General features: G+C 40.9%; 6 protein-coding genes and 1 long non-coding RNA gene across 9 annotated transcripts; 5 read left to right on the plus strand and 2 right to left on the minus strand.

Annotated features, from left to right (window-relative positions):
• Positions 1 to 1823: 1823 nt before the first annotated feature.
• LOC117648296 lies at positions 1824 to 3544 on the plus strand. Its single transcript, XM_034390753.1, has 5 exons — positions 1824 to 2026; positions 2115 to 2469; positions 2543 to 2740; positions 2885 to 3221; positions 3303 to 3544. Exons 1-5 carry the CDS (start codon positions 1956 to 1958, stop codon positions 3542 to 3544), a joined length of 1203 nt encoding a protein of 400 aa, XP_034246644.1. The 5' UTR covers positions 1824 to 1955.
• A 491-nt stretch (positions 3545 to 4035) lies between these two features.
• LOC117648158 lies at positions 4036 to 5447 on the plus strand. The gene is made up of 2 exons (XM_034390413.1): positions 4036 to 4162; positions 4655 to 5447. The coding sequence occupies exon 2, from the start codon at positions 4657 to 4659 to the stop codon at positions 5260 to 5262; it is 606 nt and encodes a 201-aa protein (XP_034246304.1). The 5' UTR covers positions 4036 to 4162; positions 4655 to 4656; the 3' UTR covers positions 5263 to 5447.
• Positions 5448 to 6692: 1245 nt separating this feature from the next.
• Positions 6693 to 8842, plus strand: LOC117648142. The gene is made up of 3 exons (XM_034390390.1): positions 6693 to 6815; positions 7001 to 7174; positions 7277 to 8842. The coding sequence occupies exons 2-3, from the start codon at positions 7007 to 7009 to the stop codon at positions 7733 to 7735; spliced, it is 627 nt and encodes a 208-aa protein (XP_034246281.1). The 5' UTR covers positions 6693 to 6815; positions 7001 to 7006; the 3' UTR covers positions 7736 to 8842.
• Positions 8843 to 9180: 338 nt separating this feature from the next.
• Positions 9181 to 11617, minus strand: LOC117648059. The gene is made up of 4 exons (XM_034390224.1): positions 11311 to 11617; positions 10897 to 11236; positions 10429 to 10820; positions 9181 to 10318 (listed from the first exon to the last, which is right to left on the minus strand). Exons 1-4 carry the CDS (start codon positions 11595 to 11597, stop codon positions 10003 to 10005), a joined length of 1335 nt encoding a protein of 444 aa, XP_034246115.1. The 5' UTR covers positions 11598 to 11617; the 3' UTR covers positions 9181 to 10002.
• Positions 11618 to 11840: 223 nt separating this feature from the next.
• LOC117648058 lies at positions 11841 to 14469 on the plus strand. Of its 2 annotated transcripts, XM_034390223.1 has the most exons (8): positions 11841 to 12017; positions 12101 to 12324; positions 12403 to 12761; positions 12951 to 13014; positions 13131 to 13287; positions 13388 to 13536; positions 13620 to 13773; positions 13856 to 14469. In XM_034390223.1, the coding sequence occupies exons 1-8, from the start codon at positions 11895 to 11897 to the stop codon at positions 14051 to 14053; spliced, it is 1428 nt and encodes a 475-aa protein (XP_034246114.1). In that variant the 5' UTR covers positions 11841 to 11894; the 3' UTR covers positions 14054 to 14469. The 2 variants fall into 2 exon arrangements, with proteins under 2 accessions (XP_034246114.1, XP_034246113.1); XM_034390222.1 differs by having other exon boundaries at positions 12403 to 13014.
• A 231-nt stretch (positions 14470 to 14700) lies between these two features.
• On the minus strand, positions 14701 to 18322 carry LOC117648198 (probable spastin homolog spas-1). The gene is made up of 12 exons (XM_034390538.1): positions 17506 to 18322; positions 17308 to 17415; positions 17160 to 17215; positions 17025 to 17079; positions 16887 to 16930; positions 16652 to 16816; positions 16430 to 16538; positions 16245 to 16362; positions 16057 to 16171; positions 15823 to 15951; positions 15204 to 15401; positions 14701 to 15131 (listed from the first exon to the last, which is right to left on the minus strand). The coding sequence occupies exons 1-12, from the start codon at positions 18290 to 18292 to the stop codon at positions 15015 to 15017; spliced, it is 2001 nt and encodes a 666-aa protein (XP_034246429.1). The 5' UTR covers positions 18293 to 18322; the 3' UTR covers positions 14701 to 15014.
• A 577-nt stretch (positions 18323 to 18899) lies between these two features.
• Positions 18900 to 25087, plus strand: LOC117648379. Of its 2 annotated transcripts, none has more exons than XR_004587898.1 (6): positions 18900 to 18961; positions 20261 to 20393; positions 20470 to 20662; positions 20744 to 23016; positions 23106 to 24878; positions 24998 to 25087. It is a non-coding gene; the product is annotated as an uncharacterized LOC117648379 (long non-coding RNA). The 2 variants fall into 2 exon arrangements; XR_004587899.1 differs by having other exon boundaries at positions 18910 to 19098.
• The last annotated feature ends 909 nt before the right edge of the window (positions 25088 to 25996 follow it).

Genomic DNA, 25996 nt, shown 5'->3' on the forward strand with positions numbered 1-25996 from the left:
AGGGCGACGCGCAATGGGTTTTTTCCCCAGACTTACATGAAATTGAAGAAATCACAAGTCGAATCCCACAACGGGCCAGGCTTCGTCGTGACGGTTGCTCACGTTTGAATCCAGGGTGGGAGGGGGGAGGGGGAGACAGAGGAGACAGACGGCTACGGCTGGCGGCGTTGGCGGCGCGGTTGGAGGGGGCTTGTGCCAACATAAATAGAAAAAAAATTGAGAGAAGTCGAATGCTTTATCGGAGAATACACCGGGAGGGTCCTAATTTCACTCATAATGCACCTTAACTCTACGTTTTCTCATCATTTGTAGTATTTCGTGGTACTTTGCTTAAAGTCGAGGTGCACGTTGTGGAGGCTACTTCTCATGAAACAGTTGCTTCATAGTTGCTGCGGCAACTTTAGTTTTTGAATCAACTTTCCCTGTTGTCGGTATCTAGTGGTGTATACTGAGGTAGGTACTTATTTTTCTTAATCGGTTTTATTTTCGAGTATTTGGCAATTGCCATACCTTCGAGCAGGCTCGACGGATGAGCAATAACTGCCTTGGTGTATTCATAGGGACTGCACAATCGTGACTGGGTTTATAAAATTGGTGACATCTCACTGGTCCAAAAAAAAAAAAAGGTTATAAACTTGTTTTGATGTTAACTATATGTACCAGGTGTATTAAATTATGTATTTGGCAAAATATGTAGAAATATGTAGAGAGTCCATGAAAAGAAACAGTAGTAGCAAAAAGGACCATGCATACTTCCTTTAACGATAAACTCATCTCTTATCACAAATCGCACTGGTATATCTGTCAATTCTGCTGCCTTTTTGTTATCCCAATGGGAAACAATCTTTCAGGCATCATTGAACAAACTCTTACTTCATACCTCGGTGTGGTAGATTCTTTCTAAAAGCATTTTAAGTCTCTTCACCGCCACTCAAATTGTTAAAAAGTGGCAAAACTGAAATTGTGAAACCGAAAAAAATCAATGTAACAGTATTTGTTTTACTGCATTATCATTTGTGTGCTGATGACTTGACTAAATTATGTCCCCACTACATCAGAATGTTGTATTGTGCAAGCAACAGACAGCAATGATGGAGCCAAACAACTATATAAAATGTGAAGCTTAAGTTGGTTGATGATTTTCATTGGCGGAGCACTAATTATGGTCCAGATTACTACCTGGTCTTGACAGGAGACACATTGTTCAGTATATGATTTTTCACCTCTGCTTTTTTTTTCAGAATTTAAACTTTTCCCGTTATTTTAAGCTGTGAAAATTTTTGCTGCATATTTAATCCATGAATTGTCAACTCTGCATCTCCGATATTGCCTCAAAATTGGGAAAGTGTAGAGATTTGGCCCATTGCTTTATCCAGACCCCAGTATTTTAGGTGATGGTGCAATGCAAGGAATTCTCTTAAAGTCTTTACGGATCAATTCCATCTCCAACCTTGGATAAAGAAGTTAATAACTTAATAAAGAATAAAGAAGAAAATAACTATTACTGTTGGACCATGGGGAACCAGCCATCCATACAATAGATTGGAAATAGTGACATTAAAATAATTAAGTGATAGATATTGTCATAAGCCTCCAGTAGTAATGTCGTCCATCCAGTGGCAAGCATGCAAAACAGCCGCGGGGAAGGCATCAGTAGAAACCCCTACCCTGTATAAATTTACAACATCTGCATTTCCCTCAGGATGCGCCTGATCGCTGGTCACGGGATTCGACCCGGAACGAGGTTTTGGAGAGGACCCGACAACCACGACTACCATGTCAATCGCACAATGGCAGGCGGGAGGATCAGCCTGCGATGCACCCAGTATTTCTTGGAACGCTGCTCCGGCCGAGCGTCTGTTACTCCGGATGGTGAACATTTTCGCCAGACTCAGCCACACAACCATGATCCTGATCGATATAAAATTGAATCGAGAGCCTTTCGCCACGCCTTAATGGACCGGTGCCGGAGAGGTGACCATACACCCTACCGGGTCATGTATCACGAAGAGAGACGGAAACTGCGGTAATTATCATGCGAGCATGTGTGGCGATTACGGTTTGACTTTAAGGAGGAGACTGGCGCAATAAAGTTCCCTTCGTCCTTGTTCCAGAATTTCTAGGCAGGCTGCAGCAAGGATTCCGCTCGTTTCCCTTCGATCGTCAATGCGGAGGGCTCGCTTGGAAAATCGACCCAGGATACCACATTCTCTAAAAGATTTTGATAAGGTGCTGCGGTCAAGGAGATATAGACGTCTGTCGCGTACGATGGATGGCAAGGATAACGTGTATGCTGGGCGTGCTGGCAGTGCGGCGGACAAAACCATAAGTCTCATTTTCGTCACTAGAAGGATGCGGCGTTACATGAGGAAAGTGAAGCGAATTTTCTGTGACGGAACTTTTTCCCCCGTTCCTCGAGGCATGAAGGCATATCAAGTGTGGACAATAAGCACGATCCGAGAACATCATGTGGGTATTTAATATTTCAGGAATGAGTGACAGTTCTCTGTGGACTCAATTACATTCGATGTGTACTTTACAGGTCGTTCCCCTGGTGCGCGTACTCATGCGGAGGCGTACACGGAAAGCTTATGAGGCCGCCCTGGAAAAGATACAGGCCCTAGTACCGCAGTTCAAGCCTCAGCATATTTTCGCGGACTACGAGTCCGGCGAACAGAAGGCACTGGCGAACGCTTTTCCTGACGCAGACTGCAGCGGCTGTCTGTTCCATTATGCAAAAGTGAGGGGAAATAACTGTTACATGACTTAAATACGTTCTGGAGTAATTCATACACTTTCATTGAAGTCTCTCCACTGATCGATGCGCAGAGGATAGTGGACGAGCCCAATTTATAAGCCATTATCAATAATTCTGTGCTTTCAGTCAGTCGGTGGCAAGTCTAAGAAGCTGGGCATGACCAAGAAAATCAAAGATTCCCCCCACGTGCGCCGCGTCGTGCGCTCCTTCTGCGCATTGCCACTTCTTCCCCAATCCTACATTATTAGAGGGTATAACTCACTCTTGAAAACGGCCACCAAGAAACGTGTAGCAGCTACAATACTGCCCCTTGCCAACTACTGGCAGACACAGTGGCTGAACAAAGTTCATCTTTTGTCTGTCAGTGGGTGCGAAGACAGAACAACAAATGGAAGTGAATGCGACAACCGTATGTTTCAAGATGCAGTTCGACAGGCAAGGCCCAATTGTTGGGATTTTATGGGTGAGTGTATCAGAATTGAAAATTAAATACCTACATCTGAAATTTTTTGGAATAATGATGTGGTCTGTTTATTTTTTTTAGATGGAGTTCTTGAAATGGAGGACTGCACACATCAAGACATAGCAGTTATGGAGGCTTTGAGGAGGCCAAGTCGAATACGATCCACTGCTGCTGTCTCCAATGACTCTAAAATTCAAGCTCTGACACGGCAACTTGAAGAAGGTTTAATTTCCGTGCGTGGATTTCTCAAAACTGCCAGCTACACAATTGTGGGCGCGTTCAACAGGGGCCTAAATGGAAAGAAAAAGAAAAAAAACGTGTAACATTATTTTTTTAATGTTGGAGACTTTGCAAATATTGTGCTTTGTCTTCGATTCATATTATGAGTTGCCTCGTCAAATGATAAAATGCTGCTAATGTCTATTTCTTTTCAACTTTAATTACAATATTTTTACAGCAGTTAAAATAATGCTTCTATTTTGCTGTTGCCACACTGTGCAAATTACTTTGATTTAAGAATCGGTTTGTCTCTCTTGTTTGTCTCTCTCCTGCTGTGCTTATAGCACCACCTGCTTGCACCAATCAATAAATGCTACTTTAAATGTGACATTACAAATGATTAATTACTTTAAGACCTGACGATCAATTGATTATTGACCCCTTCTGTTTGAGTGCCTTAAACTGAAATAGGGGATTTTGGTACAGGGAATACCATTCAGCGTAGCTCCCATGGAGCAGCAACGGCTCACGAATTTGTCATACCCAACCAATGAAAAGAGTTCGGACCGGGGAGGGGCGGTGGAGGGGAGGGATCCAATCCCACATCACCAACCAATGACGGTACTTCCGCGTGCGCCTCTCCTCGCCGAGCCTGAGTTTTCCCGTTATCCATGATTTGGCTACACCTAAGTTGCGATTTTTTGGATGTCACATCTATATTGGTGAGTTCGGAGATGTACCTTTATTAGAAGTTTCATTCATCTTCCTTAGCCATGTCATATATTGTCTGTACGAGTTCGGACACGCGTCGGTCGAACGCTTATCATCAATGTCATTTCTAGGGACAATGAGGCAATATCTACACTATTGGGTATTTCATTAAATGCTCGCTTTCGTTAAATGGAAAGTCTGATAATTTTTTTTAAATCTTCGGGGATCTTACGAAAGACTCAGGGTCGTTTCTTAACCTCGTCCACAGTTCACCCATCATAGGGACACCCTGGTTGAGCCTCAAATGTTAACTTAATTTTTCAAAATCTTTTAACACTCGAGAGGTTTGTTGAATCGGTCTGAATTCTCAGGAGAGATTTCTGTTTAATGGGATTACAACATTCTCATTGTCTTTCAATATAATGGAATGAAAATTTGTCGGATATGTTTCGAAAGTTGCGAAAGATTACGAAGTTAATTGTTGTGTTGTCTTTTTCTTACAGCTATGGTGAGATCAAGGAAGAATAGAAAGAGGGGTTGCGGTTCCTACGCCTATCACCCCTATCATCCTCCTGTTCCTGGTTTCAATTATCCAGGTCAAGCTGGTCAAGCTTATCCATATGAATATTTCTATGACTATGGCTACAATAATCCTGCTCCGCACCCTGTGCCAGAAGAAACTTATTATCAGTATCCGCACCCTGTACCAGAGGTAAACTATTATCAGTATCCGCAACCTGTGCCAGAAGAAAATTATCGTCAGGACTTCCATGATGACAAAGAGAAGATAAACACTCCAGCACCAAGTATGAAGGAGAAGGATAAAGATGTACGAAATGAAGATAATTCTCATCAGGGCCCTCACCCTGCGCTAAATGGAAAGTCTTATCCTGATCCGCACCCTGCTCCAGAAGAAAATACTGATCAGGACGCTCACCCAGTGCTAGAAGAAAATTCTTATCATAATCCACACCTTGTGCAAGAAGAAAACTATTGTCAGGACCTTCATGATGAAAAAGAAAAGATAAACACTTTAGCACCAAGTATGAAGGAGAAGGATAAAGATGTACAAAAAAAAAAAAAAAGAAAAAGGACAAAAAACATAAGATAAAAGCTAAGAAATCGCGGAAGAGGCCTAAAAAGAAAAAGAAGAGTGCAATTACAAGTAGCAGCAGTGATGCAAGCAGCAGCAGTAGCGCCTCTGATGAATCGTCAAGCAGCAGCAGCTCATCAGGTTCCAGCTCCTCTTCAAGCGAAACGTCTGATAGTGAGTCAGACCAGCAACACTCGAAAAAGGTACAAATTTTTATTTCATAATTTCAAAGTTACTTAAAAGAAGTATTTTATTACAATTTAAATGCAACAGTATTAATAGTACTTGTTAGATGTTAGGATGAAATATTTTTCAAAGTCTGTGATGATGTTCATTAATGGGATGCTTTTTGTGTTCAACAGAAAAATAAGAGGACATCCAAATCAGTCAATAAACATGAATCCGAGGAGGAGGTAGGATTTGTGCAGATTTAGAACAGAATCTTTCACTAACTTAATGTTCAACATCAATGCTATATATTTAAAGGACTCTTGTTTAATACAAATCTCATACTGATAGTGTGTAATTTCCAATTGACTGATAATGTTTTTTTTTCCCTCGACTGTTTTGCAGGATATTGATGATCCGAAAGTCACAGAAAAGGAACAGAAGGCTACATTAGCTCTTCAAACTCTTATGGCTAAAGCCAAAGGAAAATCAATGGAACCTCAAGTGAAAAGGGGGAGAGGGCGGCCCAGAAAGTACAAACCAAAAGGTAATGCTTAATATTCTCAAAGGTATTTATACTGTGTCTATCGCCTCCAGAATTTCATTATCTACATTAGTTCCTTTCACATTTTCAGAGCTCATTGATCCTTCACAGTAACTGCTGCAGAAATTCATTGCTGTCATCTTCTCCTGACATGTCTCCTAACATGGCCCCTGCATACTTTGATTTATGTTGCCTGCATCATGAATAAATATAATCAGACTCAATCTTACCTCTGTTTGCAACTTTATTGGCTCAGAAAAATGATTCCTCTGGTTAGCTTTCTCCACTGTTGTATCAAGAACACAGCAAAACACAAAAAACTCAAAGTATCAGTTTTATTTTTTTTTTAAATGTTCCTTAGTATTTAAAAATTGTGAAAGGATACCATCTGACCTGCGAGTCTTGTCATAGTCACCTAGGCTTCCAAATCATTGTACACTAATAAGTAGGTTAGTGATAAATACTAAAAGACACATTAGACGTACTTTGCATTCGTGAACAATTGAACTACGTTGTTTGTTTTACAAATGACTACATGAGGTTTTTTCTTCAGAAGCTCTTATCTTTCTCTTAATTGAAATCATGTAGGAAAGAAGAGCAGACTAGAAATCAATCAGTCACTCGGGGAAGGTGTTTGTTTTCAGTTATAGAATTTATGCCACCCCTGCCCCTCCTATCCTTTCGTTCGTGAGTCCATATCTTACGGAAGCCTTACTACAAGGGAGAGAGGAGATCGTACAGGGAGGAATGAGGGGGGGGGGGCTGACGTCAGACACTCGGTCGTCGTCTGCGTTGCGTTGTCTGACAACAGCTGGGCGAACGTCAACACATTTCTTCGAACATCCCAATCTCCTCCTGGGTAAGTAACTTGAAGGGATTTTGGATTGAGGTGAAACTTATTTGACTTGAGGGATAAGTGTGGCATTTAGCGGGGCCGACAAGAGTCTACGTACTGTACATTCCATTCCCAAACTGAAGCTGCCCACTAACCTACATTAATAGGGCCATTAATGGATGTAATTCTGATCTGATTTCTTCTTTCAGACTGCCATGGATCATCAAGAATTCCATTTCGGACCCATTATTAAAGAAGAACCACCAGTTGAGCTTATTTTTGATGACGATAATACGATGAAATCTGTAAAACAGCTTAATTTGGATGAGAGTCCTGTCCCTTGTCCTGAACATTACACGAAAGGTCTGTCGACAAATGTTAAGGTGAGTGTCCATTCATTGTTCGCTGTCAACAGTTAATCTCTGCATGATTCTGGCGCACAGCGATCCAATTTCCATTACATGCTCTTTTCCTTATTCAAACAGATCGAAGAAATGAACATGAGAGATTTCAAGGTTGAAGAAGATTTTGATACGAAGTTTTTTTTTAATCATGTGGAGAAAGAAGCCCAGCAACTGAGCCAACTTGCAAAAGGAATTCAACGGAGGAACAGAAAGATTATTCACTACAGAAAGTTGTTTCAAATAGCTAGGGACTACGCTGCCCTTTACACTGATGAGGTACGTCATCCATGTCCATTCCCCAGGTTCCGTGGTTCAACTATTATCCAGTGCCCTGCATGCATGATACCTAGGAATCATTGTTCTCGTTCTGAATTTCTTGACCTGCTTCATCATGTGCAAAAACGCCACCCTACATCTTCCAGCCTTTTGTTTGGAGAGATATCCAAGACATATGGGCCTCTTATAGAAAGCATGAAAAGAAAAATTAGTAGCAGATCTAGAAAGAAATATCCGATAAGATTGAGAGCTGAGGTGCATTAATATAATTTATCTCAGTAGGTTTACATTACATTTGAAGGGTGAAACTCTTTGTTTCTTGGGGACTTCTTTTGAAAACCTCCAATATTTTGACAGGTTTCTACATTATTTCTATATCATGATTGGTTGGGGTGTTTGAGTTTGAAATGTAACTTGTAACATTCATCCCTTTATTACTGTCTATTATAAGTTCAAAATCCACTTTATAAAAGTAGATTTTTAAGTAAAGTAGAACAATTATTTTCCTGTAAGGCTGCTTATCCGTACTTCCTCATAATGCCAGTTTGATTATTTTGTCTTGTTTTCCTTTCTGTTTCAATTTGAATTTGTGTTGTGTGTCATTCAACTTGTATACCCTGTCAATGAACTGTGATGTTGCCTGCATAGGCGCCTCCTTTCTGTGCATAATGGAATGTTGTCATTGTATGATCAAAATCCACTTTATAAAAGTAGATTTTTATGTTAAGTAGAACAATTATTTTCCTGTAAGGCTGCTTATCCGTACTTCCTCATATTGCCAGTTTGATTATTTTGTCATGTTTTCTTTTCTGTTTTTATTTGAATTTGTGTTGTGTGTCATTCAACTTGTATACCCTGTCAATGAACTGTGATGTTGCCTGCATAGGCGCCTCCTTTCTGTGCATAATGGAATGTTGTCATTGTATGATCAAAATCCACTCTATAAAAGTAGATTTTTATGTTAAGTAGAACAATTATTTTCCTGTAAGGCTGCTTATCCGTACTTCCTCATATTGCCAGTTTGATTATTTTGTCATGTTTTCTTTTCTTTTTTTATTTGAATTTGTGTTGTGTGTCATTCAACTTGTATACCCTGTCAATGAACTGTGATGTTGCCTGCATAGGCGCCTCCTTTCTGTGCATAATGGAATGTTGTCATTGTATGATCAAAATCCACTTTATAAAAGTAGATTTTTATGTTAAGTAGAACAATTACTTTCTTGTAAGGCTGCTTATCCGTACTTCATCATAATCGCAGTTTGATTATTCCATATTTGTTTTTTCATCAACCAATAACGAAGTAGTCATCTTAAAGGTGATCCTACAATAAACTCATCAAAGTCATCGGTCATCAACTGGTGTTATTCATTGGTATGGACTTGTAGGCCATGTGGCTCCTCTCTGTAATAAGAATGGGGTATAGTCTTGTAGAGAACAGTATTCCTTATGCTCTAGGACTTTTTTCAGTCTTCTCATCACCACACATATTATTATATAACGAAAATAAAATTGTTTGATGTAACTTATTCAAATTAACTATTTTATTTTGGTTATAATATATAATATGGTGATGAACAGACTTAAATTAGTCAACAAGAATATGTCACAATTTGATTGCAAAGAGGAACCACATGGCCTACAAGTCCATACCAATGAAAACACCAGTTGATAAGCAATGAGTTATTATAGGAGCACTTTAAGAGAACATGTATTGTGCTCAACTCTGTAATTTGGTGATGTGGTTCGCATTGGAATGTACAGCAGATATAAATCCACTTTCTAAAAGTTGATTTATAAGTTATGTAGAACAGTTGCTTTCTGCTAGGGCTGCTTACCCCTTTCTTTGTCATTGTCTCTTTTACATTGTGTTTTGTCTTTTTTGTTATTAAGTTTTGGCTTGTGTTCTGTTTGATGTAATGTTACCTGCGTACGTGCTACTGAGTCATTCTTTGGTTGTGTTATTTTAGTGATAATTAATTTATGATGCTTTTACATTGTGTTGAGATATTGTGTTCTATCTCCAAGATGCGTGCAGCTGTTCAACTGAACAATGTATATTTCACGACCATTCACTGTACAAAAAAACCGCAGTGAATATCGTTCATTTTTTTGCCGGGATTTATTGTAGTTCAGAACACAGTATTTACTATACCTGGTACAGGATATTCCGTACTCCATTCCTGTGGTACAGTAGATCCTGTTAAAAAGTACAGTAAACCCTGGACTCTGAGCTACAGTGACAGCTGTACTAATCATTACAGGATTTTCTGTGTTTTTTTCCCACAGTGTTGGCTACTGTGGTTTGTAAAATGTCATTAAAAATAGCAGAACTTAACAAAATATTTCAGTTTACATTATTTATTTACATGCAATCTGCTGTTGCAAAAACAATTGCAGTTTGGCAGAACTTATTTTACAGCAGATTTGTGTCCAGGACAAAGTGTACATTAGTAAAAAAATATAAAGTCAAATTATGGTTTTAACTTTGAGACATGAAGTCAATACACCATAAGAAAATAAAGATTGAAATTCTACAGGCAACCTGCAACAACTTTTCTAAACTGAGTCTCAACATCAAGCTTGTGTGCCACTTCCTCATCTTCAGAAAGTTCATATTGTAATAATGAAAAGTTGGTGCCTGAAGGGCAGTTTTCTTTCCAGTGGACAGCTTTGTAGTTGGATGTCTCGATTGGCTTCAGTAAGTCCTTATAATTCTTAGGATTGCAAATGCCCTTGAGGTATACAACCTGGTATTTCTTGAATGCAGATTTTGCTTCTGCTAAAAACAAGTTGAATACTGCCTCTTTTTCTTCATCGCTTGCTTCTTCAGGAAGTAGAGGTGTGCCACTGGAGACAGGAAAAGGAATGACATAATGTTAGTAAAATGATTCACGTCTTCGGATATTGTCGACTGAAGCAACAATTCAGGTAATATGCGAGACATCAGAAGGACTTACGATATTTCAAAGAAGTTCGAAGCTGGTACCACTTTGTAAGAGTGAGCATTTAAACTGTTGAACACAAGGTCAACTTTATCAAGATGTTTTATAAAATCTTTAGCCGATACTGGCATGGCTTCATTGTCAACCACAACACCCATTTCTTCACATAGATGAGCAGAATGCTTCAGGGCCCAATGACGTTTCATATTGACGTACTTTTTTCCTGTGTCAAACTGAGCCAAATTTAATCCGCAGTAAGTGCAAGGCCGATAACTGGCGACCCGTGCTTGTGACATGAGGGGTCTTGCACACACTTTGCGTCTCTTCACTGGTTGTTCATCATCCTTTGCCACAAGTAGGACAGATAGTGGGCTGTCAATTTCCTGTCCTTCAGAACAACATGTCCCCTGTAATGTTAGAGATGAAAATGGGCTTTACAGGTACAAAAACTTCAAGAGCTGTCACAATCCCACTGAAACATACCACTTGCCAGTCACTTTCAGGGTAATAATGAGGATGGTGGCAGTTTTTTGCACTTAAGTTATAGGACCATAACACTTCAAGCCCTGTGAGTACCTTCCGCCTTGGAGCTTTGTACATTCCCACTTTTGTATTGATATGCCCGTGGTTTGATGAGATCGGTTTGAAAAGGACTCTGTCAATCTCATCAAAATTTACCAGAGAAGCAGGTCCACCTAAATAAACTGGGAAGTTCTCATTGCAGCAGGGGGATCTTAAATATCTGTGGCCAGTGGGGCAGACATCAGGAGATGGGACTTTGGCTAACCAGCCCATGACCATTGGTTTCTTTTCATTGAAAATCCTGTCAAAGATAGGCAGAGTTAATGTGGCAAAAGCAATGAGAAAAATAAATGGCCATAAAAGTGCTATACTCACCTTGCATGGGTTTCAAATGCTTCAGAGAAATAGAGACCCCACCCACGTTCTCCTTTTCTGCACTGAAAGATGAGTGCTGCGAACATCCACATATTTTTCAACTCATCTTTCAATTCCTGGAAAGCAGTACTTCCCATCCGTGGGAAATTTGACAGACAACTGGGAGCAGCTGAGCATTTCCTTAGTGGTAGCTTCATGGTCATATTTGCCAGGTGCATATCATAATGCCAAAGGTCGCTCAATTGGTCATTACTCATAACATAGCCGAACGAATGGATCTCCGCCATTGTTGTCACAATGCAAACTTAAATAAATAGCGAAACCACCACAAACATAACCAACAATCTCTTTGACGAGCCCCTACGCCCGGAGGGGGAGAGGAGTGAGGTGGGGAGCACGAAAGAAAGTTCCTAACGAAACTACAGTTGATGAGAAAACCGAGTCTGGCGATTCACGCCCGTGGCGACGTTTGGCGATTCGAGCGCCGCCTGTTGGCAGGCCGCTGCGCAGAAGCCCAGCAGACGCCATCAGAAGAGCGTGATTTCGTTGTCTGTCGTGAATGAAGGCCGAATACAAGTTGAATAATGTTGCGAGTCGATGTTGATCGCGTTGCAATTGATACCGATCTTAATTGGGAAACCGACTTCATTCCTTGGTTAGAGGACAAAGAAAGGAAACGTATTGGCGTTGAGGACGGAGTTTTTGTGGTGTGTTTCATAACCTCTGCTCATCTCGTATGTTATCAACTTAGATCAACTGAGACACTGATTAATGTTCTTGCCCATTTCAGGCTACTGTAAACCCTACTTTAAGAGTTCTTAAACCACAGGATGAAGCTACTTTTGTTAAGCATTGCAGTCAATACAAGATCAGTTCTGTGGATACTCTGAAGCTAAGAGAGTTTGTACAAAAAGGAGTATTTACTCATGCCGCTCCTAAATGTGACTCAACACTTACAGAGGAATTCAGGAAACACATGAGTCATGTGGAGGCTTTCAAATCTGAAACATGCTGGTAAGTTGCACCCTCTCCTCACTCACATGCCGCCATTTGAGCTCTCTTGATATTGATTTATCACTTTTCTATCCGTAGCACCTCGTTTCTGAAGGGGGATGGTGATTCTTTAGAAGACCTCTTTAACCACTTCCATTCAGATGTGCTAATGAAGATAAAGGAACGGTCTCAATCTGGTGTCGGATTGGGCAGTACGAAGAGTAGTGTGCTCATGGAGGAGTCCGGGCTTAAGTTGCAGCAGTTTTACGAAAGTTACAGTCAGAACTGTGAAGGATTTGCTTGGGAAAAGCGCTTAAAAAGACCACCTTCGGAGTGCCCCGAAATGGAGTGTGAATATCTCTCACCTGATACTGATCAGATTGAAGAAGATGCTGATAGTAAAAATCGCAAACGCTCCAAAAAGAGATCAAAATTTAGGCAGAGAAGCGTAGCAGAAAGTAAGCACAGAAAGCCCAAGGCAGTTATATACTATGGATATGGTTTCGAAACCTCTAATAATCTCCTAACGATAACAGCCAACTTAAACTTGAGCCGAATTTTTAACATTCTTTGGTTGCTTCCTCTTCATTATCCTGGTCTGCATTCATCCTTTTTATATTTTGGATCAACACACTCCTACTTTCCAGTGCACAATGAGGATGCACTGCTTTGGAGCTTAAACTATCTACATCTTGGACATCCCAAAGTTTGGCAAGTTTCATGAATGACTTTATAAATTTAATTGTAAAGTACTTTCTCTGCTGTAAATTTTGTCGTTATTTTTTTAAAATTTACTTGCTTACATGCTGTTTTTATTTTTATTCTAGGGTTGTGATACCACCTTGGGCTACAGAATTGCTTGAATTCCACTTACGCAAAAGTTGCATTCTACTGAACCACTCGTCATGTACCAACATTCTTGGACATAAAAGTGTATTGCCAACAGTATGCTGGCTGAATGAACGGAAAATCCCTTTCAAAGTAGTAAGTTATTTCAATGTTATAAATTTGCAGTGTTATCTTCAGCACAATTGTAAACTTTTCATTCATGGAGTTTGATTCTGTTGTGCATTCATTCTCTCAGGTTGTTCAACGCCCAGGTGATTTGGTGGTACTGTACCCCAATGCATCACATTTTGGCTTTAACCTAGGGCCAAATATTGCCCAGTCTATCAATGTGGCGACCTTGTCATGGATTCCATGGGGAATCAATGCAAAAAAATGCTTGTGCACGTAAGTATTTGTGTCAGACACCTTTTCATTATTTTACTTTATTAAAGGTATTGTTTACTTTCTGTATTCAAATTGTGTTTTAGACTCGACCAAGTGCATGTTGATATGTTACCTTTGGTAGCAGCGTTCAGGGGAGACCTCCTTAGTCATGTTTTGCATGGAGGCACTGTAGTTATCCCAGAGATGCTTAGAGGCATGCAGCTTGTAAGAGATGTTGTTTTGGAGAGTTCCAGTGTAGTGAGTACTCATTTCTTCATAATGTCTGGATACATATTTTCTTTCAACCTGTGTTAATTACTGACTTTTATATTGTTATAAGGTGCAGTGCGGGGGTCACAAGCCCAAGGAAGAATATGGACTACAAACATATAAGTGCCCAGCTAACACTTGCAACAAGACTTTTCCCAACTCTATAACACTCAAGCAGGATATGACCAAACATGTTAAATGCACTCACAAACCAATCTTAGAGAGTGCTGGACTGCTTATGAAAATAGACAAGCTTTTCAAGGTGTGATGCAGGAGGTTTAACTTCTCATAGAAAAAAGTACTGGCACAGATTTTCTGGAGGATATCGATAGGTTTTAGTTGTTGACTTAAAGAGGGGAAAAATTCATCAGTTGTGATACTTGAACTGAACCACTTGACGTGGTAGATGTTTCAAGGGAGTAAGAAAAATTTGTTATGCAATGATGCATAGATAAGGTTCTCTCTTAAGATGAGGCATGTGAATGTCAATTATTTTGATTTGTACATTGTGGAACAATCACTTTGCAAATGGAGCTCAGAGTGGATGTGAGGATTTCTTGGCAATTGATCAACGATTCCTTTCTATCAGGGTGTAACTTGGGGATTAGGCATACAGAATGTCAAATGTTTCGTTGTCCAGAATCATCACTTATTTATTGTAACTTTCACAGTGTGAAGTAAATAAATCTAGTACAGCTCAAGTTGCTGCCCACTTAATGTTTTTATTTCCTTAATTCTAAAATATAGTAATTCAACAAATAACATTCTGAACTCTCCTCATGGAAGAAGATCACTAACAAAAGTTAAAACCTTGAGTAGCTCATTTTGCACATAGTAACAAAATTGCTGTCAGTGTTCAATTAAAACATCACCTTAAAAATGAGATAAATAACCATCTCTTACTTGCTTGTTTGCACAAAAGTCACAGAGAGAGGAAGCCTAATATTTTTTGATAAGCTCACAGTCTTAGATACAAGAGAAATACCTTCTTGGAAGTAAGCTACATTAAATGGGGATTGAAACATGACATGTTTTCGATACCATCATTCTAAGACATTGTTATTCAACATGTAACTTTATGAACTTTCCTCATGCACCAAGATCACTCACATCAGTTGAAAACCTGACTAGCTTTAACAATCACAAAGTAACGCTGTCAATGTTCCATTGAAATATCACCTGCTTTTAATACTTCAATTATAAAACCTAATAATTATGTATCATTCATACTACTGAGTGCCAAACTCTTCACTAAACTTTTGAAGTGACAGGAGAAGTTCGGGGCTCACTGATTTGGACACTCGAGAGATGGCATCTTGGAAGTCAGCCAGGCTGATGGGGCTTAGCTGTTGAATACAAATGGAAACTAGTATTGTCATGGTGGCAAGGTAAAACTGATTGGTAGCGGCACTACTTACATCCTTTTCTTCCAAAAGACGCACAGACACCTCAGTGTCATCAATCATTCTTATGGCAGCCATGGCAGCATCTTCACATATCGCTTTGATATCACAGCCTGAGTAGCCCTCAGTCATGTCTGCGATACAATCAAAATCATCTTCGGTTAAATTATGTGATTCCCCACGCAGCAGTCTTTTGCACTGCTCTTTCCTGCCCTGCAACACCAAACCAATTGAACATTAGTCCAATAAATACTGCTTAACTAATTAAAAAAATTCTGAACCTTCACAATTTTAATGTTTAACTAGACTTCATTATGAAGTGGAACAGAAATAAGATTTACAAAGTCCTGCACTGGAATGGCCTTCAATCACATGCAATTTTGAAATAAGTAGCAAAATATAATTTCATGAAATGAACTCTTCCACATGGCCCATAGAAATCACATGAAATGGTTGTACCCATTTTTACCAAATTTTTTAACACCTCAATTCACAGCCAGCAATACTTCTAATTTCATATAATGTGATATTTTCAAACCCTGTGGTTTGGGAATAGCACTTTACCCTCACTCACAAAATGGCACATCACACGACAGGTGTTAGTGCACTTCAATATGGATCTTTAGAAATTTACCTCCGCGTCAGGAAGAGGTATGTACAAGCGCTTAGTGAAACGGCGACGTGCCGCCTCATCTATCTGGTAGGGCCAGTTTGTAGCCCCAACCACTAAAATTCTGTCATCTGCTTTTGACGAACATCCATCCTACAGGCAGAAAAAAGTGATTATTGCAGACATTGCAAACAGCATTACTGAGACAAACTTGATCATGAGAAGTGATCCTCCATAATGACATAATGGTACACTTACCATTCTTGATAATAACTCTGTTTTCAGCCTAGTGACGACAGAACTGTCAATGTCATTAGGCTTGTGCAAAACAGCATCCACCTCATCAATAAATATAATAGATGGCTGCAGGGCACTGAAAAGTAAAATTGTTTTCTCTAAATAATGATGTCACTCTCTTTAATGGGAGACTAACAAAAAAATTATACCTTGCACACTGGAACAACGCTTTCGCAATGCTCTCAGCCTCTCCATAATATTTAGCTCCAAATGTAGATGTGGTAATAGAGAAGAATGTCGCATTCCCTTCTGTCGCTAAGCACTTTCCTGCAACAGACATGACATGAGCAACAAAAGATTCATTTGTATTTTCGTTTGATCAACGAACACCAACCAATCATAGTTTTCCCTGTTCCAGGGGGCCCATACAGCAGGAGCCCCTTTCCAGGTCTTCGAAGGCCTTTAAATAGAAGTGGGTTCAGAAGGGGGTATACAACCATTTCCTGAAAATGCGCACAGGACCAAATAAATAGTGAGATATCAGGTTGCACAGCTACTTACAAGAGAATTTTGAAATTCATTGAAGTTGCCATTTAATCTAAACAAGCACACATACCTTCAAGCGCTGCTTCACAGCTCTAAGTCCACAGATGTCCGCCCACCTTACTTTAGCACTGTCGAATAAATTACCAAGTACCTTGCGTACATATTTTTCTTCACATTCCCCTGGTCTATGGTAATCGATAACTTGCTGGACAAGTGAATCATGAGTGACAGGTCCCTGCAATGAAATGGCAAATTGTATCAGTAAGGAATAATGGAAAGTGATACAGGTAGGGAGGCAATATTACCTTCTTAATCAGGGGAATATCTAGGATTAGTGATTGGAAATCGTCTGTCAAGGAAGCAAAGCAAAGATTTGTGTTATCATGATGTATTTAAAAAAATTAAGCACTGCCGTATGTGACTTAAGGTACATATATATTTACCATCATCGGAGAGTGGCTTCTCACACTTTTTCTCGGCTGTCACAGTTTTGGATTTCTGTTCAAAGACATTAAGTAAGGTATATCAAATACAAATCATTATTAGAACCAAACTATCGAATGATAAGTGCTGATTACCTTTCGATTAGGTTTGTCCGTTGACTCTTCAGTGCGTTTCCGGGTTGAGCGGCCAGCTGTCAGGGTACAAAGAAATTTAATTTACTCACAGTTCAGCCAACGCTATCCCTACCCTACCATGACTTACATGACATAGCGAATGCCTCACCTGCTCCTGAGTCTTTAGTAACCTTCTTCAATGCATTTTTGTTTTTCCTTGAATTAGAGTCCTTGGGAAAAGTTGCAAGAAGGTCATCCTCCGGGTCATATTCTGAATCTGTGAAGGAAGATAAGAGCAGTCAAATTTAGTCAATGTTTTACGTACACCAATGCTGCTTTTCTGGCGAAGACTAGGGCAATGCCTTACCTCCTGAACCTTTGGCAATGTCCTTCCTCAGAGCAGATGTCCTCCTTTTTAAACTGGACCAAAAGTCTGATTCAGTATCTGAGGGGAGTGAAGGGGAGGGAGGGCCATCATCATCATCATCATCGATAATGATGGGAGAACTCTGCGCTAGATTGGTTGTAGCCTGTGAACGTGAACGTGTCACCCTGGACTCCATGGATTGTGCAGTGGAGCAAGAAACAGCAGAAGTCTTTGAAGTAGTGTAGACTCTTCCTGGTTTGGCTTGGACTGGAGCCGATGTCGACAGGATGGAAACTGCTGTTACGTGGGAAGTGGTAGCCAAGACATTTGCTGATGTAGCAGTAGCAGTGGTTTGGACAGGATCAGATTTAGAGGGGGAGATCACTGAGGACACTGGAGCCGACGTGGACGGAACAGAAACTGCTGTCATTTGGGAAGTGGTAGAAATCGTAGAAGTCAAGACACTTGCTGATGAAGCAGTAGCAGTGCCTTGGACAGGAGCAGATTTGAAGGGGGAGATCACTGAGGTAGTTGTGTGGGAACTGGTGACTGGGGGAGGAGTTGCTGTTTGACTTCGCTGAGAAAGACTAAGGCGTGATGGGCCTCTGGCAAAGGGGCGAGGCGCAAAATCGCCGTAGGGCCGGGGATAAGGAAAAACGTGAGGAGGGAATCCATACAGGTGGGGCTGAGGGGGAGGGGGGTAACAAGGTCCTTGAGGCCGCCACGGAACTCGGGCTCCGGGGAAGAAGGGCCGGCGAGGAGGTTGCTGCCGAAAATTCCCTTGCATCTACAAAAAGCAAAAAAATAAATGAATAAATATAGCATAGGTTCAACTGGCAAAGCATGCCGTCGAGTGCAAACTCGTTCATTGACGATAATTTACGAGCCCATTGACCTGCAATGAGTCAGTCTAGTGTTGGGCTTACGGCCGCCCCGTAACCTCCACCCATCACAATTGGAACCGCTAATCACAAAACTAACCGAGCAACCCGATTCGGACCTAATTAGACATCAAACTCAACTACGATTCGTGTCCAAAGTTAGGGCTACCCCGTCGGTCACACGAGGCGAAGACGCAAAAGGACCATAGTGGATTCGACTAAATCTGTTCTGTTTAGTCAGCCTTAGATTCCGGAAAGCATATCGATAGTCAAAGAATGTAAAAAAGCTTACCTTGAGCTTGAAATACAAAATATGAACAGACAATTACAATTGCGATCGCGCAACAAGGCAGAACAAATAATCCAACTGCGACTGGACAGACAACAGCGAGCACGTATCCCGCCAAAAACGTAACTCTACCAAAACTCGTCTCCGCCTTCTCCCATTCGGCGTTCCCAGCGTGCGGCCGTCTCTCTCCCCCTCCCCCCTCCCACCCTGGATTCGAACTCGACCAACCGTCTCGGAGAAGCCCGGCCCGTTGTGGGATTCGACTTGTGATTTCTTACATTTTAATGTAAGTCTGGGGAAAAAACCCATTGCGCGTCGCCCTTTAAGTGTTCAACGCATCAACTTGTGTGTTTACCCGTGTGGACAACTGGGATTTTGTGTAGAAAAAGTCGTTACGAAGTTGAAGCGGCCAAGTGTGGAATCGTACTATGCGTACACAAGTAACGACCCCTCCGGCCGGGCCTGGCGATACCCCGCCCCAGGCCGCTGCCGAGACAGGCGGACTCCTCGGTATATGGACCGTCGCAGGGCTGCGCTGCAACTATCACTGATGCCGTGAGGTGGACATCATGTGCCAAAGTGCAGAGGCAGAGACCGGCCTGTGGCCTGGGAAGTCCGATGCGCAGGCAACTGGACTTGATCCGGAATCTCGTTTCAAATAGTCGTAGAACAAAATTCAATTATCACTGTCGCATCTTCGCAAGGAACCATTTCACTCAATTCGAAATCCAAAATAAGTTGTTTGAGAGTCACATCAGCTTGTCAGACCCTCACGCCGGTGCAGCCAGGCATGAATGAAGACCTGCGACACAATAGCCTGCGCACCGTCTAATTCTAGAATGCAAATTCTAGGGCGTTATTTTCATGTTGGGAATGTTGGCCACTGTATTGAGGACTCAATTTCCGACTTATACATGTAAATTAATTTTCCTAACTATCATTTTGATGAAGTAAGAAAAAGTTTACTAATACCTTACAATGAAATCAGCTCAGATGAGACGCATTTTGGTAGTGGTGCCAAAATAGTCATATTTGTATGAAATGACTGTAAACATACGGCCCTCAGCAGGGCATAACGCTCGCCGCTGTGTGGCATCCAGACCGTGGCCCAGGGTTCATTCACTTGTCGAATAAGCTATTGTTCACCTGCGTGATAGTTTGACAACAGGCAGTGTTCGTATCGCCGAAGTCCGTTTCCGGCAGCGTTGGGCGCAATCGCAGGCCCGGCGGAGGGTCGCTACTTTTTGTCCGCATACTTAAACTGTACGTTGTCCGTAGGCCAAAAAGGTGATCCATTCAGGCTAATGCTAATATCTTATTGAGTCACGGAAGTGCGAGGAGTGAGGGGTGCCTCTTCAAATCTGTTTTGTCTCCATTTATTTTGGTCCGTGCGGTTGCACTCCTAACCTCTAAGCTGTTCTGCTACAGCACAAACAGTAGTAATTCAATCCGTCCTCGGACTTCCTTGAATCGCTTTTTTCTTAAAGCTTTGTTTGAGCCAAGCAATACGTTTAAATTGTCCTGTTACTGTAACGTTTCGCATTCACCTCACAGTGGTTTTAAGTCAAGTGTTCTAATTTTTCAGGTGCGGTACCTGAACCTCTCCGAGTGGCCTGAATGTGAATGAGCAGCTGCCGGCCTTGGATAGGAGATTACTGGCCGTGTTTTTGTGGTTATCCTGAGTTGTATCTTAACCTTAAAGAAGGTATCCTTCCCAGGTAGGATTTGCTTGTAAGTTCGCCATGGAACATTCAGTTGACATTGCCCTCATTTTACGTTCATTTCATGTTCCAGTTTCGCCTCTTCAACATTGCGATGATTTTTAGAACCGGATTATGTTGGTTGAAAAACTGCTTGGCCCCCAAGGCATCCATACGCTGAAGCGCAGTCCCAACTGGAATTTCACATGCAGTACCGGCTCTCAACTCCTGTCTGGTTTCCCTTTCCAGTGCTTGCAGAGTCTGTTGTATGTTTTGAAGTCACGCAGGTAAGGGTTTGTGCAGATCTGCATGATGTAAACTCTTCTCAGTTTAGGATAGATGTGACGTATGTTTTCATTTTCCTTCAGGACTTTTATTGTTGATGTGAGTGGAACGTACTCTTGTGACTCCTTCGCTGGACATAGCTGGATGCAGCTCAACGGTTGCTGGACTTGAGCCTTTCAATGAAGAATATGAGAACTAGGATTTTGGCAGACTGATTATGACGGTATTTTTTTTGGTGTTTCTTGTATGGGGAAAGTAAGCACATCTTGATAAATTGGTGTCTGAGAATTGCATGTTTTGAAAGGAAACCTGGGTTTGGTCTCTTCTTGTTTTTCTTTTCATTGAACATGACTTGGTGATTATATCACTGTCTTTGTGGTTGAGAGCGGGAAAGCAATGTTTTGGCACCGTTAGACTTTGTAATCTCACTTTAGCATTAGGATGACGCTCTCTATTGCAACATGGAGGTCGACTCCCTTGCTCCGACAGATTTTTCCACCGAGCAGCTGACACCTGCAGTTTGTTCATCGGATAGTCTGTGCCGAGCAGTGTTCTTAGAGAGTTGAGTAGGTGGGTTGGTCACTTGAGTCAAATGAGATTCAGGTGGAGGGTAATGAATACATGTATTTGAGAATGTTCTTACACAGTGGTAGGGCTTGATCACTGTCTTATGTTGCTACTATCGCTCGATGTCAATGGCATTCATTCCATTGGTAGTTATTTGCGAGACCCCCACAACATGTTGTTTCTGCTAACCAGATTATGCCTGGTTTGTGTCATGTTCAGTGGCTGAACTAATTTTTTCACATAGTGTGGTGATCTTTGACTAACTGTAATGCAGTGCACCCTTTCTCCACCCAAATACTTCTCAGTCTATTCCATCCTCTGCACTCTCTCCCAATTGTCTGTCCGATCCAGTGGGCAAGCCTATTAGGGCTCTGATTGTGACGTGCGATCAGCTGGCCTAACTTTGCGTCAAAGTGTACTGCATTACTTTTAGCAGAGTAAATGGTGACCCTTACTTTGGTTCAGATCAGTTCAGTTGCTTTTATCATGTTCCTTACCATAATTGTCCATTTTCTGGTAAATTTTTAAACTGTTGTTCATTTTTAAGGGAGTAGGTGGGGCAAAAAGAAATTCTAAGGTGCAAGAGGCTCACCAACCCCTGTAAAAGCAGAAGGGTTTAGTAAATGGATACCTATGTAGAGGTCAAATCTAGATGCAATGATGCAGCTTCTGGTGCATGACAGTAATGTAGGATGCTCGTGTTCAATGTACTTTCAGTTTAACTCGGCCAATAATTCTAGCATCTGTGAGCGGCACTCTCAAAGTCCTCCACTTGAAATGAGCTTTGTAAGCTTTGCCACAACAGCAGTTGTGCAATGCCACCGTTGAAGTTGAAATAATTTCTGTAATTCATTAATTCTCTAAGCATTGTGAGCGGCACTCTCTAAGTCCTCCACTTGAAATGAGCTTTGTAAGCTTTGCGACAACAGCAGTTGTGCAATGCCACCGTTGAAGTTGAAATAATTTCTGTAATTTATTAATTCTCTAAGCACTGTGAGCGGCACTCTCTAAGTCCTCCACTTGAAATGAGCTTTGTAAGCTTTGCCACAACAGCAGTTGTGCAATGCCACCGTTGAAGTTGAAATAATTTCTGTAATTCATTAATTCTCTAAGCATTGTGAGCGGCACTCTCTAAGTCCTCCACTTGAAATGAGCTTTGTAAGCTTTGCGACAACAGCAGTTGTGCAATGCCACCGTTGAAGTTGAAATAATTTCTGTAATTAATTAATTCTCTAAGCACTGTGAGCGGCACTCTCTAAGCCTTCCACTTGACAGGGACCTTTGTAAGCTTTGCCACAACAGCAGTTGTGCAATGCCACCGTTGAAGTTGAAATAATTTCTGTAATTTATTAATTCTCTTAGCACTGTGAGCGGCACTCTCTACGCCTTCCACTTGATATGGACCATTGTAAGCTTTGCCACAACAGCAGTTGTGCAATGCCACCGTTGGAGTTTCAATAATTTGAAAAGATTTGACAATTGTTGAAGGCAGTCTCAGGCTCGCTCTCTTGTATGCCAAAATGTTGTTAAAAGTTCATCCATAACCCAGGTGTTATTGCAGGGTTGCAGGTACAATATTGATGTGATTGTCTCATTGCTTCACAGGATCAACTGTTAACCATGTTTTTTTTTTTTTTTTGCTTTACTGACTCTTGTTTGAACTATGATTATTTCAAAGGTTGAAGTGTGTTAGCATAGGCACAGCTCTGTTTCTTGTTGTTAAATGCATAGTGTTAATTTGATATTGGAACCATCTCAATGCATATCCCTACATTGCCATTTGTCCCAGGTAAATTTGTATCTGGTTCTTTGTCTTAATGTTCTCCTGAAAATATTTGACAGTGGGAAGTTCATAATATTTTGTTTTTTGTCTTGCAGCTGGACCACAACTCAACTGCTCTGCAGTCATGATGATGCACCTCTATTGACAGAGGCCTAAGTTGACTATGTACGTTCTCAAGCAACAATTTGGTGAACCGAGCACAAGGTTAACTTAGCTCATTGATAGCTTTTCATTGCTGCCTGTGGTGAGTCCGTTCCATTCTGTGTGTCCGTCTTCTTTTCAAAATCTGAATGATCGTGGTGTTGGCAATTAGTTGCAGAGGATTTTGGATCTATTTTGTATGAATTAAGGGCCATAATTTTCATAACTGGGTGCACTTAGCACCTAAAGCAGATTAACATTGCATAAGTCCCAACATGCAGTGCATTACTAGTTGTTGCATTTCTATTATCCTATGATTCAGCTCAGAGTTGCTCAGCAGGACTTAAAATTTTTCTTCACGATATTTCACTTTGTTGCAATACTAATAATATTCGATTCAGGGTTGCTTATCAGAACAATTTGTTGCATTTCTTTTGCCATCCAATTCAGATTGCTGCAAAACACTGCTATTCAAAGGTTTTTATTTATTTATTTTCAGTTCATTACCAAGTAGTTTCATTATTATTGTCAAGTAATTATTTTTATTCTTGTGACCTATGTTCCAATTTATCGTATTTTAATTCAAAGTTAAAAGCAAGCAATTTATGAGCAGTTGCTCTTTTCACATGTTTTGAGCATTTAAAAAAAAAGGGGAAACTGATAGTAACAGTGATTGTCAATGTTTAAAGCATTTCATTCATCAATGGTACATCTGCATGGGTTTGTGTTCAGTCACCGACAAATTGGTTACGATTGGATACGTATGATGTGATCCAGAGTCCGTTTGGATGTGTTCCCATTGAGTGCTCTCTGTGCTGCTGTAGCGAGCATGGCAAGTAATTTGAGGCCTTCTCTAACTCACCCACACCCCTTCTTCGCCCCTTCCCAGCCCCAAAGAGCATTATAATATGCTCACCTTTATTATTATTATATCTTTACTTTCTCTTCCTTTAAAAATTCACTTTCTGAAAACAAGTAACTAGCAGAAGTGTGGTTTCGGTTAAGAAACCCCCTGCCACCCCAGGCGAGAGCCGTGACCCGGTGTTATGGCCGCCTGTAGAGGTGTTAACATTTGTCAAATGATGATGTATTAAGTGTAAGCAGAAGTGTGGTTTCGGTGAACAAACCCCCTGCCACCCCAGGCGAGAGCCGTGACCCGGTGTTACGGCCGCCTGAAGAGGTGTTAAGATTTGTCAAATGATGTATTAAATGTAAGCAGAAGAGTGGTTTCGGTGAAGAAACCCCCTGCCACCCCAGGCGAGAGCTGTGACCCGGTGTTACGGCCGCCTGAAGAGGTCTTCATATTTTGTTCTCATTTAAACTATCCCCCCACCCCCTTTCCCCTCCTCCCCCTCGCCTCCACCCCCTTCCTCTCGTCTCATGCAGGCCAAACAGGTAAGACTAAGCTGTATTTTCTTATCCACACATTTTACAGGTATTCGTTACATCTTTTGCTCTCAAAGGGGTGGACTTGGTAGTAAAGGTGGCCCTGAGATGTATCGTGCAACTGTTGCCAATTGTAGTGGGCATGTACTTTTCTTGTGCATCTTTATTCCAGGTTTTCCACTTATTCAATTTGGCATCCTGCCCACTGATGCTACAGACTGGAGCTTCACCTCAACTTGACTAGGAGACTAGGATGCCACCAAGAGAAGTAAACACTTAAATGAGAAAGGGAGAAATTACCAGCTAGCATTGCTGATTGTGCCCTGTCCTCCACCAAAAATGTGAGTCTTAAGTACGATTACCTCAATTGTTGAAACGTGGCGTTGGTGGTTCAGTGAAACTTAAATCAGGCATTGGCTTTAAATTTTGTATTTAACATGACACTTTCTTCTTGTTGCAGTGGTGGCATTCTATGAGGTGCATGGATTCCAATACTTGCGTGTCTATGAATCTGATTCCCAAAGCAGACTTCTTTTTAAACTATTCCTGGTGAGTTTAATGTGAAGTGTAACTTCGACTGACTACTGAGATGTCGTTAGGCTTTAATTAATATTTCAGGATTTTTAAATTTTTTTGGCAGATGTCACTGTGGAACTTGCTTAATCAACTTAGCGCAACGCCACAGTAAGGTGGAAGAGACCAAGAAGCATCGGCTCCAAAGATTCATTGTTGATAAGGGTGTCTGCAAGTACAATTGAATAAATAGACAGTTACGCATGAATGAACTCCACTTGCTTTGAAGCCAAACAAGTTGTGCGGTTGCAAATTTCTTGATGGCCTTAGTATTTTTATATTCGTAATGATCCAGGATTGTGAACAGCAATAATTTCTTGACACACTGTGTTGGGCCAATGTATTTGTGAGTGAAATTGTGTCATCTGTTGCCATATGATTATTTTGCTTATATTAGGCATGTTTGAGAAACACAAGCTAATTAAAATTCAGTGCCAAACTTGTTTTATTTTACATCTTTTGCTTTCTTGAATGTCCCACACACATCTGATGAAATCATTTCCCTTTTGGGATGGACCGGAGGAAAGACTAAAACGAGACAAGTTGCAGTTATTTGAGGAGTTGATAAATACTTAACTGGCAAGCTCATTGCAATTTCTGAACATTGACTGAGGATCTGATAAGTTTCAAGGGCATCTTAAATATATTTCTCTTACCATTCATTTTTCTTGTAAATCAATCACATATTTAAGTGCATTAGTTAAGAGAACTTGACCAGACATTTTGCATGAATACTTGTATACAAGAATTGAATCAATTAGAAAACCACATCAAATCAATTGGTCGACAAACATGTTCCAAAGCAAGGTGCCATTGAGAACAAAAATCGCAGAGAGTGATCGTTTCACTTGATCACAAACAGTGTGTCAAATTAATACACTGCACA

This window comes from Thrips palmi, unplaced genomic scaffold, assembly GCF_012932325.1.
Source record: "Thrips palmi isolate BJ-2018 unplaced genomic scaffold, TpBJ-2018v1 HiC_scaffold_3, whole genome shotgun sequence".
NCBI classification, from domain to species: Eukaryota; Metazoa; Arthropoda; class Insecta; order Thysanoptera; family Thripidae; genus Thrips; species Thrips palmi.

Excerpts from the sequence above, each read along its gene's own strand:
- LOC117648142 (XM_034390390.1), top strand. The coding sequence starts at position 7,007 with ATGGATCATCAAGAATTCCATTTCGGACCCATTATTAAAGAAGAACCA. Across the intron at positions 7,175-7,276 it reads GTCTGTCGACAAATGTTAAG|ATCGAAGAAATGAACATGAG; the intron begins GTGAGTGTCCAT and ends TTATTCAAACAG.
- LOC117648158 (XM_034390413.1), top strand. The coding sequence starts at position 4,657 with ATGGTGAGATCAAGGAAGAATAGAAAGAGGGGTTGCGGTTCCTACGCC.
- LOC117648058 (XM_034390222.1), top strand. The coding sequence starts at position 11,895 with ATGTTGCGAGTCGATGTTGATCGCGTTGCAATTGATACCGATCTTAAT. Across the intron at positions 13,537-13,619 it reads GCAAAAAAATGCTTGTGCAC|ACTCGACCAAGTGCATGTTG; the intron begins GTAAGTATTTGT and ends ATTGTGTTTTAG. Across the intron at positions 13,774-13,855 it reads TTTTGGAGAGTTCCAGTGTA|GTGCAGTGCGGGGGTCACAA; the intron begins GTGAGTACTCAT and ends TATTGTTATAAG.
- LOC117648198 (XM_034390538.1), bottom strand. The coding sequence starts at position 18,292 with ATGCAAGGGAATTTTCGGCAGCAACCTCCTCGCCGGCCCTTCTTCCCC. Across the intron at positions 16,539-16,651 it reads CTGTGAAGCAGCGCTTGAAG|GAAATGGTTGTATACCCCCT; the intron begins GTATGTGTGCTT and ends GCGCATTTTCAG. Across the intron at positions 15,402-15,822 it reads TACCTCTTCCTGACGCGGAG|GGCAGGAAAGAGCAGTGCAA; the intron begins GTAAATTTCTAA and ends TTGGTGTTGCAG.
- LOC117648059 (XM_034390224.1), bottom strand. The coding sequence starts at position 11,597 with ATGGCGGAGATCCATTCGTTCGGCTATGTTATGAGTAATGACCAATTG. Across the intron at positions 11,237-11,310 it reads GCATTTGAAACCCATGCAAG|GATTTTCAATGAAAAGAAAC; the intron begins GTGAGTATAGCA and ends TATCTTTGACAG. Across the intron at positions 10,821-10,896 it reads CTGAAAGTGACTGGCAAGTG|GGGACATGTTGTTCTGAAGG; the intron begins GTATGTTTCAGT and ends CTAACATTACAG.
- LOC117648296 (XM_034390753.1), top strand. The coding sequence starts at position 1,956 with ATGGACCGGTGCCGGAGAGGTGACCATACACCCTACCGGGTCATGTAT. Across the intron at positions 2,470-2,542 it reads GCACGATCCGAGAACATCAT|GTCGTTCCCCTGGTGCGCGT; the intron begins GTGGGTATTTAA and ends TGTACTTTACAG. Across the intron at positions 2,741-2,884 it reads GTCTGTTCCATTATGCAAAA|TCAGTCGGTGGCAAGTCTAA; the intron begins GTGAGGGGAAAT and ends CTGTGCTTTCAG.